The sequence below is a fragment of the Panthera leo genome, chromosome B2 (genome assembly GCF_018350215.1).
Source record: "Panthera leo isolate Ple1 chromosome B2, P.leo_Ple1_pat1.1, whole genome shotgun sequence".
NCBI lineage: Eukaryota > Metazoa > Chordata > Mammalia > Carnivora > Felidae > Panthera > Panthera leo.
Window position 1 is genome coordinate 132,928,568 of NC_056683.1, and position 18,601 is coordinate 132,947,168.

At 45.3% G+C, this 18,601-nt stretch overlaps 1 protein-coding gene across 1 annotated transcript in view; it reads left to right on the forward strand.

Annotated features, from left to right (window-relative positions):
• Nucleotides 1-12,143: 12,143 nt before the first annotated feature.
• SASH1 (SAM and SH3 domain containing 1) overlaps nt 12,144-18,601 on the forward strand; it is a 316,969-nt gene continuing 310,511 nt past the window's right edge. Inside the window, exon 1 of the mRNA XM_042940041.1 lies at nt 12,144-12,278. Coding sequence (XP_042795975.1) covers nt 12,267-12,278 — 12 coding nt within the window. The 5' untranslated portion in view covers nt 12,144-12,266. The remainder of the gene's footprint in view (nt 12,279-18,601) is intronic.

Genomic DNA, 18,601 nt, shown 5'->3' on the forward strand with positions numbered 1-18,601 from the left:
AATATGGCAGTTGGGATATAACATTGTAAGCGTTCGTATTGAAAATGTCCCAAATTTCTAAATGAAACTTACTGATAAAAACTATTCGTGTGTGTGTTTTCTCGTCCACTTTCCTCTCCTAAGCTCAATTCATTTCCTTAGACCTCTGGCCTGCACTGTTAGAGTCTCCGTCTTGAATATGTTAAAATGACATTGGCACTTGGCGAGAAGCTTGCAGCCTCCCGCAGACTCGGCTGGGCTGTGATCTCCGCAGGCTCACAGGGCGGGAGGGAGGGGGCCGTGATCATCCTGCTTATCATTATTGATGTGGCTTCAGCGACCTCTGATGCGTTTCTGTCCAGTGTGATTCTGGATGCAATTCAGAAAACACCTGCTGAAATCCTTGCGAGAAATCCATGTGTGTGCCAAGGCCGGGTGATTGGTGTCGCTCTTGAACAACGTGAAGGTCAACCTCTTGGCTCTCCTTTGGTAGTTATTTTAATGAAAGTCAGAATTCTTTATGGGGTGAATTTTAATACAGACCTAGCACAGGCTGGCATTTCTACTTTTTTGCAGAGTAACATTCAAAATAGCCATTTAACTAAAATGGAAGATGGGTGGAGATTTCGCAAGGCATTTGGAATTGGAGGATGAATAGGAAAGAGATTCTTTGTGTTCTCTGAAATACAGGAAAGCTTAAGATTAATGTTGGATCTCTGTTTTTACTACATCACTCTCATCTTCTTCAAAGGAACGGTGCCTCTCTGTTTGCTTTCTTTTCCCTAGTGGGGGTTCTTTCTTCCCCCTCCCCAAACCCTTGAAGCCTTTGGCTGATGTAACAAGATCATTCCTTATGTTGGTGAGGATGTTTCCACCCTAGCATTGATGCTGTTGTTTCCGACTCGGGTTCTATGTTTCTATCTACTACGTGCATATATGCGTTGTAAATGAGAGACAAAAACTCTGTGGCAGTATTGGACAACAAGTCCACAGTAGAAGTTTCCATGCATAAGAGTTCGTTTGATCTGAGGGCGCGTGGATTAAATGTGATATGGTTGATATAATAAATTGACTAATGACAATAATAACTAACGTTTTACATGTTTTGCATGTTTACTAAGTGTTTGGAACCGTACTAGGTATTTCATGGGCATTATCTAATTTAATCTTCATAATTGCCCCTACAGTCCACTAAAACGAATGTGATAATAATCTGTGTGGGTTAAGGTTTAGTTTTAGACACAGTTTAAGAGATTATCTGGGCTGGAGCACCAGAGTGGCTCAGTCAGGTGAGCATCCATCTCTTGTTTTCAGCTCAGGTCGTGATCCTAGCCAGGGTCACGGGATTGAGCCCCGCCTCAGGCTCTGCACCAAGCAAGGAGCCTTCTTGGGATTCTTTCTCGCTCTTTCTGTGCACCTCTCCTCCACTCATGCTCTGCCTCTCTCTAAATATAAAAAATAAGGGGCACCTGGGTGGCTCAGTGGGTTGAGCATCCGACTTTGGTTCAGGTCATGATCTCGCAGTTCGTGGGTTCGAGCCCCGCGTCGGGCTCTGTGCTGACATCTCAGAGCCTGGAGCCTGCTTCTGATTCTGTGTCTCCCTCTCTCTCTGCCCCTCTCCCACTCATGCTCTGTCTCTCTCTGACCTACCATAGGGAGAACAGGTCAAGTCACCCAGAATGTTTACTCTGGAGAAGATACTGCTCTGGGTTGCGCAAAAGCCTATCGCCCCCTCCCCTCCCCCAATTAGTGGGCTGAAGTATATGACCCCAAGGGTTCCACCAGTGACACTGGCTATGACCTTGGCCAGTGGATGTGGATTCAGACAAACATAGGTGGGGAGTAAGGGAGAACAGAGAGTGGGGCAGCAAATCAAGGACTCTGGGAGGTGCCCAAGCAGAGGAGGGTAAAGGATTTCTGAGCAAGGATTACAAACAAGGGGCCGAGGCTGAACGCAGCCTGCAGACTCATCGGCAGTGAGCACAGAGGGCCAGCAACTGTTCCTTTGAATGCGACTGGAGGCAGGTACCCTCTGGGTATCTCCCCAGTCCCTGCTCTCTCTTAGTCCCCGAGCCATCCACTCACATGCACTGGCCTGGCAACAGGTGGCCCAGATCTGAAGGCCCTGGTGTATAAGGTGACCTAGCAGCAGGTAAGTGCTGGATGAGGTCTCTTTTTTTCAATAATCTGTCATCCAAACTGTAAAGCATGAGAGAAGGGTCACGAGGTTAGTGAGTCCTAGTTTGTTCAGTTGTGGGAACTGCACACGGAGAGGGCATGCCCACTAAAAACTGAGCCACATGGAGGCCGATTCTCACATCACCAAAGCAAGACAGTGTCCCTGGTAGGACTCGCTCAGTCACCACCCCATGCGCGTCTATGTTCCCTCCCTTCCGTGACTTCTTCTGCTTAGGGGAGGAAGATGACCCATGGGGCCAAAGAACCTAAATGCGAAAACACACAAGAGCTGGTGGCTGAACCCACCCTTTCCAGCTCTCCCAGCAAACATCCCCCAAGGTCTGCCCTCCCTGAGTCTGTGGGCTGTTCCCCAGGAGGGAGGCGAGGGGACCCTGCCACAGCCTGGGAACCAGACAAGGATAAGTCATGACCAAGCCATGGAAGGAAGAGAAAGTAGAGAGAAGAGTTGGGGCTGGTTACAAAACAACCAGCACTGGGGCACCTGGGTAGCTCAGTTGATTAAGCATCCAACGTCAGCTCAGGTAATGACCTCATAGGTTCCAGCCCGCATCGGGCTCTGTGCTGACAGCTCAGAGCCTGGAGCCTGCTTCGGATTCTGTGTCTCCCTCTCTCTATACCCCTCCCTCACTTGTGCTCTGTCTCTTTCTCAAAAATAAATAAACATTAAAAAAATTTGGGGGTGGGGAGTGCCTGGGTGGCTCGGTCAGCTAAGCGTCTGACTTCGGCTCAGGCCATGATCTCACGGCTCAGGTCATGATCTTGCGGTTTGTGAGTTCGAGCCCCGCATCAGGCTCTGTGCTGACAGCTCAGAGCCTGGAGCCTGCTTTGGATTCTGTGTCTTGCTCTCTCTCTGCCCCTCCCCTGCTCACGCTCTGTCTCTCTCTTTCTCAAAAATAAATTAAAAAACATTAAAAAAATTTTTTTAACTTTTTCTTGAACAACCAGGACCAAAAGAGGTAGAATCTCCAGAGAGAAAGCTTATGTAAGAAGTTCCAGGATAAGGAAGAGTAAAAAAAAAAAGGGAAGTAGCAGAGAGAAGTAACAAGACCAAATTAAGAAATGGAAGACATAGATACATTGTTAGAATGAATTTTCAGTGGTGGACACGTTGTCCTTGAGACATTTGAAAAAAAAAAAAAAAAACAGGAAGAGCTAGAAGTACTCTGGAAGAAGCCCTCATGTACAGCTGAAAGGAGCTGTACAAAGAAATACTATGTCTTTTCTTTTGTCTCTGGATTGCATTGCTGAATGGCTGGCTCTACAAGTCCCCAGCATCCTCCATGATGAGAGTTCAGGATTGGTGCTCCCATCCTGGGGGCAGAGCTCCTAACAGCCTATGCCCCCTTCCTTGGGTCATCTTTCCATTCTCTGTTCTCTCTCTTTCTTTCCTCCCTCCCTGACTTCATACCAATAAGGAAAGAAAAACTTGGGGAGACCTCTGGTGCAGGCTCCAATAACAATCTTGGCAGGTAAATTTCACACATGCAAAGTGAGTCATTTTCTCATAACTGAGATCAGGGGTTGTATTCCTCCCAAGAGAAAAAACACTTATATTGACGTGTTTATGTTTTGGAATAATAATATTTGTCCATGTGAAAATATGTGCGATTCCTTTCTGCCACACCATATGGCTGATTACTATTCATAATCCAAACAGTAGCAGCTGCTGCAGAATTTCGAGAATGAGTTTCCTTAAAGTAAAAACGGGCAAACTATTGGATGCCACATATTTTCCAGAGTATCACTATTCACCAGAAATCTACATATGGGTCCTTTTCATTAATCCAGTATAGTCTTTATTAATAGCTCAGAAGTTCATTTTTCTATATCCCCTTTTATTCTGTCCCTCTCATCCTACCCCACCCCATCTCAACCTGTGCCCCCAGGGGCTAGTCTACGTTGGGAAAGTGGATGCACATCAGCCAAAACCCTTGGCAACAGAGGTTCTCAGCATGGTTGATGTTGACTGGTGACGATGGCCAGGAAAAAATTGCAGTGTGTTTTTGCCCTAGTTCTCCACATGGCTTCCTCCACTGCTGAACTGCATTGTAGATGTGTGGTTAGTCAGACACATGGAGGCACTGAAGCAGTTAATGATCCTCTCTCAGGCCTACTTGGCCCAACTCTGAGGTAATGGAAAATGTAGAGTAGCACTTTCTACAGACCATTTGAATGTGGTTAGCAGAAACCCTTGAGGTTTGAGGAGGAAGTGATTTGCCAAATGGGCACTGGACAACACTATAGAAACCACCACAATCAACGGTACAAAATAGCCTAATTTCATAGAGAAGTATCTGCAAGTCTTCTCTATATCATCACATAGTCTTTCCGAGTCCCCCTGCCACCAAAAGCTGGAAGCTTTAGAAAATCAAAACACTCTTTTTCTTTTTTTTCCATTAGAGTAGCCAAAACATTCTTTATGCTGATTCTACACGTCACAGTGGTAAACATCCAGACTATTTGGCAAAAAAATTAAAAAAAAAAAATCCTGACCCAATATACCAAAACTTGAGTCTACGATGAAAGTATATTTAGTGTAGTCTCATTTAATAACCTGAGTTTGCGTGATGTGTCATACATAGTTTTCAGAGTGTTTTCATGTATATTATTAGTAATTGAGACTTTTTTCCAAGAAGCCTATCAGGTGACCGAAATCAATGGACGTTCAATGGGACTGGGATACTGTCTCTGGCCTGGGTGCATTGTCCTATTCTCCCCACAACAGGCATCGCTAATTTCCAACTTGTTTCCGTTGTCTTCCTTAGCCATTTGTCTTTTTCAGGTGTCTCCTGGTCAGGTAGCTAAGTACCTGCTGCTTTTATCACAAGTTATAATAGGGTGATTTATCATTGTCATTCTCCTCACTCGCAACAAGAGAGCAACTACAAGATATTACAGAATTGGTCTGCGTACTTGGCCTTTAACAACAGTCTCTGATTTGAAATGGCTTCTATGCCTCTGTCATCTCAGAGCTCCTCAAGGGGTCTCTGAGTCAGCCTTAACTTTGCCGGCCTTTACCTTCGGGTTGCACTGGGTAATTGTTTCATAAACTTCTCTTTTCCAGACGGAATATCTGACAATACTTCCAAGTCACTACTTGTGTTTAGTAGCTGTGTGTGTGTGTGTGTGTGTGTGTGTGTGTGTGTGTCTGCTTCTCATTTCTGTGTTTCTTTATCATCATAATCGGCCTGACTCAGGCCAATTATGTGATTGCCCTGTAGCCCAATAACGTGATTTCCGTGCTAAATAGTCCAAATACATTGTCCCGATAGATCACTGAAATCCTCTACTTGGCCACCTTCACCTGTGCCCAGTCCCCAGAAAACCTTTGCCCTGAAAGCTCAGCCCTGCCTACTCTTAGAATCTGTTCTGACTCACTCGTTAGTCTTCGCTTGAACAGAGATCAGTCCTGCTGTCCTAAGCCTAGTACCTGGTGGCCCTGGACTAAGTCCTGGGCACGCTGTCTGCTGACCCGCACCTTAGCTCAGGCCTCGCGAAGCTGGTGGGCATGTGTGGGATGCTGCCACTGTCATCTGATTTCTCCCCATGCCCTCCTGCTGAGATCAATTACCCTACCTCACCCACGGGTTGTCCTGCTGAGCCAGCACTACCCTTCTGTGTTCCATTGACTCGGAGTGCCTTCCAAGTGGGCCTAGAAACAGAGTCATGTTATGATTGTCATGGGCTGTAGGCACTTTCATCTTTATGAGCCCCTTCCTCCGTTAAAAAATATGAAAAGTTGTGTTTTTTAATTGTGCTGGAAGAAAAGGCAAACATATGATATTATCCATTAAAACATTTCTTTGACCTGAAAGCATATTGTTTTCTTCTGATTTGTTGAAAAGAAATGAATACATTTCCCTGGAATCCCAAATGTCTTATTGCAAGCCCTAAGCACCGTGCTTAGCGTGACTGATGGATGAGGGGCCCTCGCTAGAAATGGGCCTCTGGGGCAGGCCCTTTTGCCTTAGATCAGTGTTTCAAAGTTCAGTCTTTTGCGAGCCACATTTAGAAACGTTACCATTTGCTCTTCCCAATACAAGTCTTCACCTACTATTTTTCTTTAAATTTACCTTCTTTGGGGCGCCTGGGTGGCTCAGTCGGTTAAGCGTCCGACTTCAGCTCAGGTCACGATCTCGCGGTCCGTGAGTTCGAGCCTCGCGTCGGGCTCTGGGCTGATGGCTCAGAGCCTGGAGCCTGCTTCCGATTCTGTGTCTCCCTCTCTCTCTGCCCCTCCCCCGTTCATGCTCTGTCTCTCTCTGTCTCAAAAATAAATAAACGTTAAAAAAATAAATAAATAAATTTACCTTCTTTGAAATTGTAATAACTGTATTTTTTCAAGGATACTTATGCCACTGGCATAGAGTTGCTCTTATGAACAGCATGTTTGCGTTCCCCCAAAATTCATGTGTTGAAGCCCTAATCCTCAGTGTGATAATATTTGGTAGTGGGAACTTGGAGAGGTAATTAGGTAACAAAGGTAGCGCCCTCAAGATAAGCTTAGTGCCCTCATAAGAAGAAGCACAAGAAAGCCTGCTTCTGTGGCAGCTCTTCGTGTATCCCCCGTGTGAGGACGCAACGGAAAGACGCTGTCTTCAAAGTGGGAAGTAGGCGTTCACAGGAGCTGAATCCGCCAGCGCCTTAATCTTGGACTTCCCAGCCTCTAGAACTGTGAAAAATAAGCGCTGTTGTTGAAGCCACCTAGTCATGCTAACTCGGTATTAGCAGCTGAAGCCGATTGAGACACTTGTCCTAAGTAGAAAGTACTCATTGATACAAATTAACATAAATACATTAGGCAATTTTTAAAAATTTAAGCTTGTTCGTGTTCAACCTAATGCTAGCATTCTGAGTTCCTCAGCATCCTTTGTCCTCTGCTAGTCCTTGTGGAGTCAGTGGTGGGACCAACGCCTAACCCAAAGGTGTCCCCCTGGTCATGGTTTTCAGTGTATTCCCCGTCCACCTGCTGTCCAGGTTCCTGCTTCAAAACAAATGAACCGACTAGACATCCCCAAGTCAATTGAAACATTGACAGATCATCCCCACCCATTAGACTGGATCTTCCGGGAAAAGTGTCACTGGCTGTCGCAACCCTGACTCATCATTTCTCTCTAGAATGACACTGTCCAATAGAACCGGAAATGTACTCTGTCTGCAGTTGCCAATACTGGACTGCCAGCGGACACAAGTAACTACTGAGCATTTGGACCAGTGGCCACTGGGACTGAGGAATGAGATTGTTACTTTCACTTAATTTCAATTAATTTAAACGTAAACTCTTTAGCCACGTATGTCTATTGGCCACCATATGGCACAGGGCAGCATTACAGCGTGTGATTTTGACTGTGGCCATTCTTTTTGGGTTCTAGATCCATCCCAGAATGAATTAGTTCTAAAATTCTTTCCCTTTGCATGAGGCCTGTCACGCCACACAGCTTGGCTTATGATTGAAATGGATGATACTTAAGCTAGTCGATATTTACATCCTACAGTGAAAGAAGGCTCTGGGGGGAGATGTGAAAGAAAGAAGCAGGAATAGAATATGAGAATCCTGTGTGCTTCTGACTGTCATGGGGAGGAGGAGGGGAGGAAGGATAGAATGGAGAGATTGAGATATCAAAGATTGAGATTGAGATATCAAAGATCCCCCCACTTTTCAGTCATGTAAAGCTAAGAATAACCAAGATACAAGCTGTATTAATTTCATCTTATTTCCCGATCATTCTTCTCTTTTTTCCACTTAAAACAATTGTCAGTTGGGGGGTCAAAGGTTTAGCTTCAGAATAAGCAGTCTGCTCAATAGTTTGTCATTAATCTGCTAAATCTAGAAACTGCAGCTAAGGCTGGCTTCAAGCCCCAAGCCGTAATGTTTAAGTCTTTGGACCAACTATATTGAATCAGACTCAGGACAAAGCCTGGCACTTACTCATGCAGGTCAGTGAGGCCCCAGGTGCCCATGACTGTGTTTGTTTGTTTTTTTAATATTTTTTGTAAGTTTATTTATTTATTTTGAGAGAGAGGGAGAGACAGAGCAACCACACGTGGGGAAGGAGCAGAAAGAGAGGAGGAGGAGGAGGAGGAGGAGGAGGAGGAGGAGGAGAGAGAATATACCAAGCAGACTCCCCACTATCAGTGCAGAGTCAGACGTGGGGCTCAAACTCACCAACCACGAGATCATGACCTGAGCCAAAATCAAGAGTCGGACGCTTAACCAACTGAGCCACCCAGGCGCCCCCATGACTGCATTTAAACAGACCTTTGAGGAGCCCAGTAATGGCACTCACTGGCATAGCACACACACAGATGACTGTCTATCCATTCCTGCCCTACCACCCCCTGCTTCCTCTCCCTCGGGGCCCTCTATTCCATGTGGTATACTGTTTCTTCTGGGAGACCATGAGCTTGGACAGTAACCCTCTCTAGAACTCTTGGAATGGGATGGCATTCAATTGGAATGGGATTGATTACCTAAGCCAATGATGGAATTCTACTTCTTTCACTACGTATTGATTTTGGAAGAGGAACATGACCTAGGGCCGGCTGTTAAGGAACACTTGGAAAAATTTGCCTACCAACAAAAAGAGATGCACAGAAAGAGATCTTTCTTCCTCCACTGGCATTGTTGGGTCTACAACTGAGACCAGAAACTGTAGCAGCATTTTTCACCTGTGAAGTATAAAGATGACCGGATGGATGGTGGAGGGGAGGGGTGGACAGGGTCCTTGCACACTAGAACAGGCAAATTAACCCTGAGACAATTTGGACCTCCTTCTTGTGAAATCATCCACCTCCCAGTGGGTTAAGACATTCTGAATTGGTCTTCTGTTATTAGCAGCTGAAATCATCATTGCTGATACAATAACACATCGTGGAGTTCTTATTGCCTCTAATTTGACTTAAAACTTCTTTGCACCAGAATATGAGCAGGACAAAGCCTTAGCCTTTCCCTGCTTTGTGGATTGGAGCTATGATCTTTTCTGACAGTTTATTACTTTACTTCTGGGATGCCTCTCCATATAAAATCCCTACCAAACTTGACCTATTTCTTCCTCTTTGACATGGGAATCAAGGACTGAGAAACTGCTCTCTTTCACTGTAATTCATGACTAAACACAGCTGATAGTAAAAATAAAGTGTGAATAGCAAATAATAAATAATAGTAATAAGATGGGTGCCTGGGAGGCTCAGTCGGTGAAGCGTCCGACTTCGGCTGAAGTCATGATCTTACGGTTCGTGGGTTCTAGCCCTGTGTCAGGCTCTGTGCTGGCGGCTCGGAGCCCGGAGCCTGCTTGGGATTCCGTGTCTCCCTCTCTGTCTCTGCCCCTCCCCTGCTGGTACTCTGTCTCTCTCTGTCTCTCAAAAATAAATAAACGTTAAAAAAAATTCTTGTTAAATAATAGTAATAAGACACAGCCATTTACCATCATGCTTTTAATTACAAATGTAAAATATAGTTTTATTTGTGTCTTTAAGAGTGAGCCTTTTTTCTGCTGAGCATGGAATATCGAACACTTAATTAATGGGCATAATTCTATTTCCACTGTGGAGACGGGACAAATCATAGCAGCTCTCACCCCAAAAGCAGAAACCCTTTGGGCAGTCTGTCTCCACTAATGCATATATTGATATACATGCATATTTCCCATTAATACTAATAGACCCTAATGCGACTGTATAAATCACCTGAATTCTGATGCAGTGTGAATGTGATGTTGGATGATTCAAGAGGAACTCACAAAATACATTTGTCTGGGAGCTATTTCTTAATATGCCTTTATCATGTAGCCGGATTCCTCCCCTGTGACTGAAATATTAATCAAAGGCTGTTTCTGCCAGTTCCCATCTCGTGCAGCCCCCTCTTGTCATCAGAAGAGATGAAGTAGACTGTGCACCTCTACTCAGGTGTAGTTTAAGATTCTATTGGAAGCAATAAGAAGGGAATAGACAGAAAAGAGAAATTAAGAGAGATTTTCCTTTTCGTGGTGAGCACCGCATGGGGCCCGGGCTGAGTTAAGCGTATACATGTGCTTGAATCCTGGAACAAGTGCCAGATCACCTAGGCTAAGTATGAGGAATTTACACACCTTTATTCCCCACTTTGTCCTTACCCACTGGAAGCTATATCGAGCATTTTACCTCCAGGGTTCCAGAGCACTCTTTATACCTCCACTGTCAGTGTGCTCTCTGGAGAAATGCATTCTATTACCTCCCACAACGGTGAGAGAAAATTCCAGCCAGCTGGCCTCACTCTTCTGCTCTCACCTAACTTCAAGCTTCCTCTCTTCCCGGATCTTCCTCCTCTCCTACGTGGATTCTCGGCACAGCGATTGCTCACAAAGACTTTTGTTTTACCCTATCATAGGCAAAAAAGAAAAAGTATACCCTTAAGAATCAGACAGAAAGAAAAATATCAATTGTAAGTAAAAACGTACGTAGCCCTTATTTATTGCTAGACCACGTAATCTTGGGATTATGACAAATAAGCACCAAAAAGGATTTGGGGCTGTATGTCAAAATAACATTCCATCCAGCCCTGCAGCTTTTCACAGTTAGGCAAAACCCTGGGTGTTTCCATGAGTGTTTCCCAGGGCATAACAACGCCAAGAGCGCCCCTTTTGCAGGTAAAGATGCCGAGGCCAATCAAAAATGTTGCAAAATAGCACCAGTGATTTGTATGTTAATATGTTCAAAATCATTTCGATTCATCTCTATTCCAAGAGAGTGGAAGAATAATTAAATACAGAGCTGCTCGAATAGGTTTTTAAATTTACGGTGTCTTAATTTCCAAAGCCCTCGATGAATCTTAGAGTCTACTGAAACATTTCAGAATTGCTTTGGTCATTACAATCTGCCTGAACCCAAGGGAACACTAGGATTTAGCTAAGCTTTAGTAATAGTTGGAGATTAGAGGAAACGGTATGGAGTTATAGTAGATCTTCAAATCTTGCTTGAAATTGGGACATCTTTTTAAAAATGCAACCCTTCTAATACTAGTTAGTAAGAGGTATTACTCTGTAAAGTTAAAAGTTCCATTTTTAAAAGAAAACACGAATATGGAATGAAAGAGCTCGTGCAGCGTAACTCTGTTATCTACCTTGGAAGGAAATATGGTTCTTTGGACCATAAAACTCTGGCTCAGGCATCTTCATCCTAATGGCCTCTTATCAAATTATGAATATCAGATTTAGGAGGAACCAAAGATGTGCCACCTCCAACAAAAACACCTGAATTCGTTCATTCATTCATTCATTCATTCAATAGCTTGTTACATGCTTGCTGTGGGCCAGACCCTGTGCTAGGAATAAACACAAAAAGAAGACATATTCTTGCCCTTCAAGGGTTTCCTGGGCTGGGAATAGAAAACCAGTGGAGAGGCAATGAAGGAAGGGACTGGAAATGTATTGGGACATTTATTTAGGTTAGAGTCCTTGTCCAGTAGGTAATATCATCCCCCATGTTACAGCTTGAAGCCCAGAGAGTTTAAGTAACCGACCCAAGGTCCCACAGCATGTGAATGAATTAGAAATCAAACTCTCATATGTCTGATCATGCTCTTTGCACCGCACCCATGCTAAACTGTGTGATCCCCGCGGCCACACGGTATCATGCAGGTGGCCTTCGACAGCTGCCACCTGCTGCTGACTGGCACGGTGCCACTGGAAGTGTTGCTCTGGGTTGTGATGTTGGTACTGGAGCCCACATTCCTTCTCTGAGGGCACTCTGGAATGGGGAAGAGAATCTAGGAGTGCTGTCCTCAGGAGGATTTGCAACGTCATTCATTGTCAAGCAGTCTGGAAGCAGCTCTCAGGCATACCTGAATGAAACTGAGGAATGTCCCCTCTCGTCTTCAGGGGAAGAGTGTTCTGCTGACCAGTGAACAAACCAACGTCACTAGGAGTCATTTGATAGCTCCTCGAGAATTTATTAGACAGGCAGCAGACAGCCCTTGGAGTACTGGAGCTGTGGCAAGAGAGACTGCCTCGGAAGTTGGGAGAGTTTAAGACAAAGCCAAGAGAAGAGAAAAATCTTCTTCACCCAGAGCATTGGTAGGAGAGGGGAGCCACCGTGTTATTCAGGACGCAGTTCAAATGAGTGTGAAGGTAAGAGAGATGCACGGGTAGCTTGTTCGGCCATGGGCCCAACACTGATGTCAAAGGACTATAAATATGAGGACAAGCCAAGGTAAGAGAGATACACTGGGTAGTTCGTTCGGCCATGGGCCCAACACTGATGTCAAAGGACTATAAATATGAGGACAAGCCAAGGTAAGAGAGATACACTGGGTAGTTCGTTCGGCCATGGGCCCAACACTGATGTCAAAGGAGTATAAATGTGAGGACAAGCCACCAGAGGCATAAGAATTAGGACCTTGGGAAACTAGAGAAAGATTCAAGCAACAGTTGTGAGAAGACAGGTATACAACTGCTTATCCTTGATCGCGAAGTCCAAGTGCTCTGACCACTGAAAATTTGGGGTGGCGGACCTGCCTTGGATTGACGTAAGACTGTAATCTTGATTCATCCCTCTTACTGTGAATAGTCATCGTTTTGCTGTAGAAATATCCATATATTTAGCCATGGATGATGTTGGTGGCGTTAAGTGATATCGAAGATAGAAATATATTACATTTCTAAGAAAACCAAAGGCTGAATTCCAAAACACACCTGTTCCCAAGGGTTACAGGTAGGTGACTGTGCGTCACGCCCCTCCATCCATGGGATCTCATTTAATCCTCCCAAAAGTGTTGAGAGACAAGGTCTTATATCCCTCCACTTTGTAGATGAAAAAAGTGGACAGGAAGCCATTCGTGGGGCCAACTCCAACCAGTAGAGAGTGACAGATTAAGGACTGACCCCCGAGCAGCTCAAAACAGTCCCTATACTCAAACCTGTGCCACGCATCATTCTAATGGGGACTCGGACACTGCCAGCTTCTCCTGGTAAAACCTGCATCTGACCCCAACACCTCCCACAGCTGTCTTGGTTTTCATAACAAGCAACAGCTGGGCTAGAGCCTCCAGTAAGCACAAGGCTCTAGAAAGTGTTGAGTTAGAGTGAAACAGGACTCCTTTTAAAATTCTGACTTCTCTCAGCCGCATACAGGCCTCTAGGATGGTCTTGACCCTTGAAGGGGACTCAGACTCCTTTGAGAATCTGATTAAAGCTCTGAACCTTCTCTGTAGGATACTACGCATACAAATTATTTGTTCTGTTTCAGGGGAGCCTATTTGTGAAATCCAGGTCAAGAATCTCTTTGCTCGGCTTTTAGGGGATTGGTAAATTGTCCATAGCAAAACTCAGAGCAAAGTTCAACTTTAAAGCGTGAAGATCATTTCAATTAATATAATTCAGTGATTCAGTCAAGACGTAATTGCTATTGAAGCCCAGAATTCCCTGACCAAAGGGTGTGTGTGTGTGTGTGTGTGTGTGTGTGTGTGTGTGTTGGAGTATTGGGAAGTATTGGGAAGAAAGACTGGGCATTCTTTTGGCTTCTCAAGAAAATTACCCATACAGGTATTATTAAATCTTGACAGTTCTGTTGACCTCTCGGCTCTTATAAACATTGAAATGGTCAATCCTGAAAGCAGGGATTGCATTAGAAGTCATTTTCAATTCCAGGGTCTTGTAAGTATCTTCTGTCTATATTTTCTTGGAGACTGTCGTTCTCCTAGGCAGCCTCCTTTCTACCGTCTGCAATATGAAAACTTGCAAACCATTGTCAAGGTCCAACTATAAAGATTCTCCAGCTGGCATCATAACCGCATTGTTCATCTTCCCCCTTGCGCTTTTGATTGACTGGGGTTCCAAGCCATTATTTCCTAAAACTAAATGTTTCCTAATCTTTTATATCTCTGGTTTGATAGTTATGATAAGCCTCCTCCCAAGGGTATAAAACTGAAGCTGATGAATAGAAGCGTGCTCGTCATTAGCCAGTACACAAAACAACGCCTTCTCGGAAATTCAGAAACACAATAATGGCAGATTTCGTGTTTTACATGATTACCTTTATGACAGTTCTGTCACTCCACACCGAGCGCAATGTATCCGGGTGGGTTTTTGTCTGACGAGAGTATCCATGGCTCATGACGCTGGGTTGAGCTGTATTTCTGATGTGTGCGTTTGGTAGCAGCTAGAAACTGGCGGTGCATGCATTTTGATGTGAAGTCAAAAAAAGGCCTGTTCAGAGGAGTAAAATGCTCGTACGCCCCTCGTTTCCCACGTGTTGATCCGGGATTAAATGATAAATACAGCGTAGCAAACAATGGTCAAGTTCTTGGACTCCGAAGTTCGTCCAACCTGGGTTTGGGTGTTGAATCCATCACTTACCAACCGAATGACTCTTGACAAGTTACTTCATTTCTCTAGGCCTCGTTCTCTGTAACATGGAATTAAAAATAGTATTTCCCAATAGAGTTGTTTTAAGGATTAATTGAGATGATGCAAGTAAAGCCCTCAGCAGAAAGTAGCATCTTCTCTTAGGATAACAATCGTGTCCCATCTCCGTTCTCCCACAAGGACCCTCTCAGGTGTCATTTGGCCTTAAATACAACTGAGTCTCCAGATGCACCAAGGTGTATATTTATTTGGTATTTCTCCTAGCTCTGCGATACCAGAAAAGGAGGACGTGGAGGAGAAGAGGGGAGGTGAAGCTCCTACTACCAGAGTGCTTTGCATGAGAGGGAGATTACAAGCCTCTGTGACAAACAGCTTTTTGGCAAACGTTAACAGGAGCTCAGTGTGTTTCTGCTGAACTGAGCGGAACAGGCAAGACAAAGAGAAAGACCGGACCCTCTCCACCTGCTTCCTCCCTGGCACCTCGTTCACCGCTCAGCTGTGGCCCTGTGAGGTTGTCACAGGTGAACGGCTCAGATTTGTTCCAGACCAAAAGAGTCTAGGGAGGCAGGCGGGTCTGTCTCTGTCTCCCCTGGGTCCCCGGGGGCCCAGGGACGCCAGGTTCATCTGAGACCAGCATGGGGATCACCCGTCACCTGTCTCTGCAGAATTGGACCAAAGACCCAGAGGAGTCCTGCCAGTACTGGGACAGGCTCTCGGTGGCAAAGGCTGCTGGCCCTGCTGGATTTTTTTCTATCTGCCTTTGAATAGCTTTGAGCCTAAAATCACCTGTCTTATTCCATCTGAAATCCAGTAAATATCTGGAAGAAAACAGCCCCATTTGGAAATCAGCAGTGTGTGGATCTCAGTTTCTTGGAAGTTAATACAATTTCAAAATGTGTGTCATAACAAGGCAGAGGTTCTAGAAGAGGAAACATTTATAAGACTCGGTCTGTTTAAATGATGGTAAATAGGCCTTCCGTAAGGTGGTTTGGCAATAGCTAATGCGGCGCGTTTCTTATGGTCTTGTGCCCCCTGGAGGGGCGCGAGGCTGTCTTTAGGACATCTACAGAGATTTTGGCAGCCCGCCTTTCCTCATGGCTCGTCATGAGGAAACTTATAATAGGTTAAAACATTTGAAAAGGAGATTCTCCGTAATAAGCAGCCCTGCATGGGAGGTCATAGAAAGCAACATTTTAATGATTTAACATTTTACTGATGACGAATTGTGGTGTCATTTCATTGGATCCCCAGGTATAAGGTTCCAGCGTAAAATCCGTTAGAATCACCTAGTAGGGAGAGCATGCCTGGACTTTTCCACAATACTAAGATTTGGGGATTTAAGTCGCCAAACTAGAAGAAATACCTAATTCAAAAACAAACACAGAGGCACCTGGGTGGCTCAGTCAGTTAAGCATCTGACTCTTGGTTTCAGCTCAGGTCGCCATCTCACTGTTTGCGGGTTCAAGTCCTGCGTTGGGCTCTGTGCTGATAGCGTGGAGTCTGCTTGGGATCCCCTCTCTCTCCCTCTCTCTGCATCTCTCCTGCTCGCTCGCTCTCTCTCTCAAAATACATAAATAAACAAGTAAAAAACAAAAACAAAACAACTTTTCCTATAGCAGAACTATAACCAGCAATATATTCTAATAAGCAGCCAGGACAGTAATTTTCTGGAACATGGGTAACGTGAAGGAATTTTGCAGCATTATTTTCCCACGTCTACTTTTACCCCTTTTTAGCTTGTTTCTTTTTCCTACTACTTTTATTTTCTAAAGAAAGGTGCCCAGATTTCTTGTTTACTTGGCCTTCTGGGCTGCCTCATGTTTGTGCAAATTAGGCTTTTAATATTTATTCATTTTAGAATATTTTTGTTATTATAAGACTTGTGGCCAGAGGAAAAGAAAACATGAAGTGTATTGAATTACTTACAGTGGCAGTTGATATTGTTATTGTAATATCATGAACAAAAAAAAACATAAAGCAACGGGCTGGAGTCAGGACACGTGGGCTTCAACCCGTGCATCCCCAGGAAGCCTGTTGGCATCCTGGGGACATTTATGTGAGGTGACCACTCGGGTCCGTCCACTTTGAAGGGTCCGGGGCACTGCCCAGCAGGGCACAGGGAAACAGGGTGGGACACCAGCACTCGAGTCAGCCCCGCTCAGGAACGTATGTCCTCTCTGACCTCATCGGATCTGATATTCCTCATCTCTACCAGGAAAAGAGTGATGGGGCGCCTGGGTGGCTCGGTCGGTTGAGCGTCTGACTTCGGCTCAGGTCATGATCTCACAGTTCGTGGGTTCAAGCCCCCCCTCAGGGTCTGCGCTGACAGCTCAGAGCCTGGAAACTGCTTCAGGTTCTGTCTGTCTGTCTGTCTGTCTCTCTCTGCCCCTCCCCCGATTGTGCATGCTTGCTCTCTGTCTCTCTTTCTCAAAAATAAATAAGGAAACATTTAAAAAAAAGAAAAGAGTACTAACATCCCCCAAAACATGGTGAGAGAATTAGGCTGGTTTGTTCAATGAAATCTTGGGCTGTAAAGTGCTTACCCCTGGTGCCTAAAACAGAGTGTGCACTGATTTTTATGCACCATCCAGGCCCGCTTAGCTCCAAACAGCACCAAACAGAGAGACTCTGGGGCCAGACTACTCTGCCACTTACTGGCTGGGCCACCTTGGGCAAGTTACTTCGTCTCTCTGTGCCTCAGCTTCCTCATCTATAACTCAGTGATAACATTAATAGCAACCAGCCCCATAGGAATATTGTTCAGATTTTTTAAATTCAAGCCAGAAACGATACCACTACTTGGGCACGAACCTAGTGCTCGCTGTGTGTAGGTCACTGAACTTAACATGCTTTATGGGCCTTATCCCTTTTTTTAATGTTTATTTATATTTGAGAGAGACAGAGAGAGAGAAAGAGTGTGTGTGCCAGTGGGGGAGGGGCAGAGAGAGACAGAGACTGAATCGGAAGCTGGCTCCAGGCTCTGAGCTGTCAGAACAGAGCCCGACGTGACACGGGGCTGGAACTCACGAACTGTGAGATCGTGACCTGAGCCACCCAGGCGCCCCACCTTATCACTTTTAACCCTATGGTTGCCCATGAGGTGCTATTCCATTCTTCTCCCCATTTTACAGACGAGAGACTGAGAGCTTTGCCTGCGTTCACACAGTCAGCAGGCAAAGGAGGCAGGGCTCAAACACAGGTCACCCTGATACAGAGTGTGCTTCAGCCCTACATCTGTGCCCGGCCTCTGTCCCCCCGCCCAGGGAATGGCGTGTGCGGGTCCTAAACACTAAGCCGCTTTCAGGGCGGGTCCAGGCAATAACATTAGGGGAGGCGACCCCCCCATCAAAGCACTGGAAGCTCAGGAAGCCGGGTCCCCAGGCTGACTAGCTTCATTTGCTCCCTCATTTGCAAACCAGATTCTGGGTTGAGTGTAGCTGCACCGTTAAGAGGGCACTGCGTGCGTACTCTGCTTAAAAGTCAAGCACTTTGTAGAACATCTGCTTGAAATTGTGTGCCACTGATTGAAATGGAAAACAAACTCAGCTGCCAAGCAACAGTGGAAAGAGGACAGGAGAAAAGAACTAGTGACAAACAACTAGTTAGCACATCCCGACACATGGTTATGATAAGAGCCCAGTGGAAACAATAACCTACCAAGTAAAATTACTGGGGTCTTTGCCACAAGCTGTTTTCTATTCCGATACGTAAACTACAAAACTGTTACGGTTCTGTCCGATGGTACAAATCTATAGACCTGGTTTTCTTTCATGGGAAATGCTTTTTTTTTTTTTTTAACGTTTATTTATTTTTGAGTCAGAGAGAGACACAGCATGAACGGGGGAGGGGCAGAGAGAGAGGGAGACACAGAATCGGAAGCAGGCTCCAGGCTCTGAGCCGTCAGCCCAGAGCCTGACGCGGGGCTCGAACTCGCGGACCACGAGATCGTGACCTGAGCTGAAGTCGGACGCTTAATCGACTGAGCCACCCAGGCGCCCCTCATGGGAAATGCTTTTAATTTGTTAAGTCTATCACGACACTGTGCCCCAGCGCGTCTGACTGAACAAGCTCCCTGGCCTTTGTCCCCA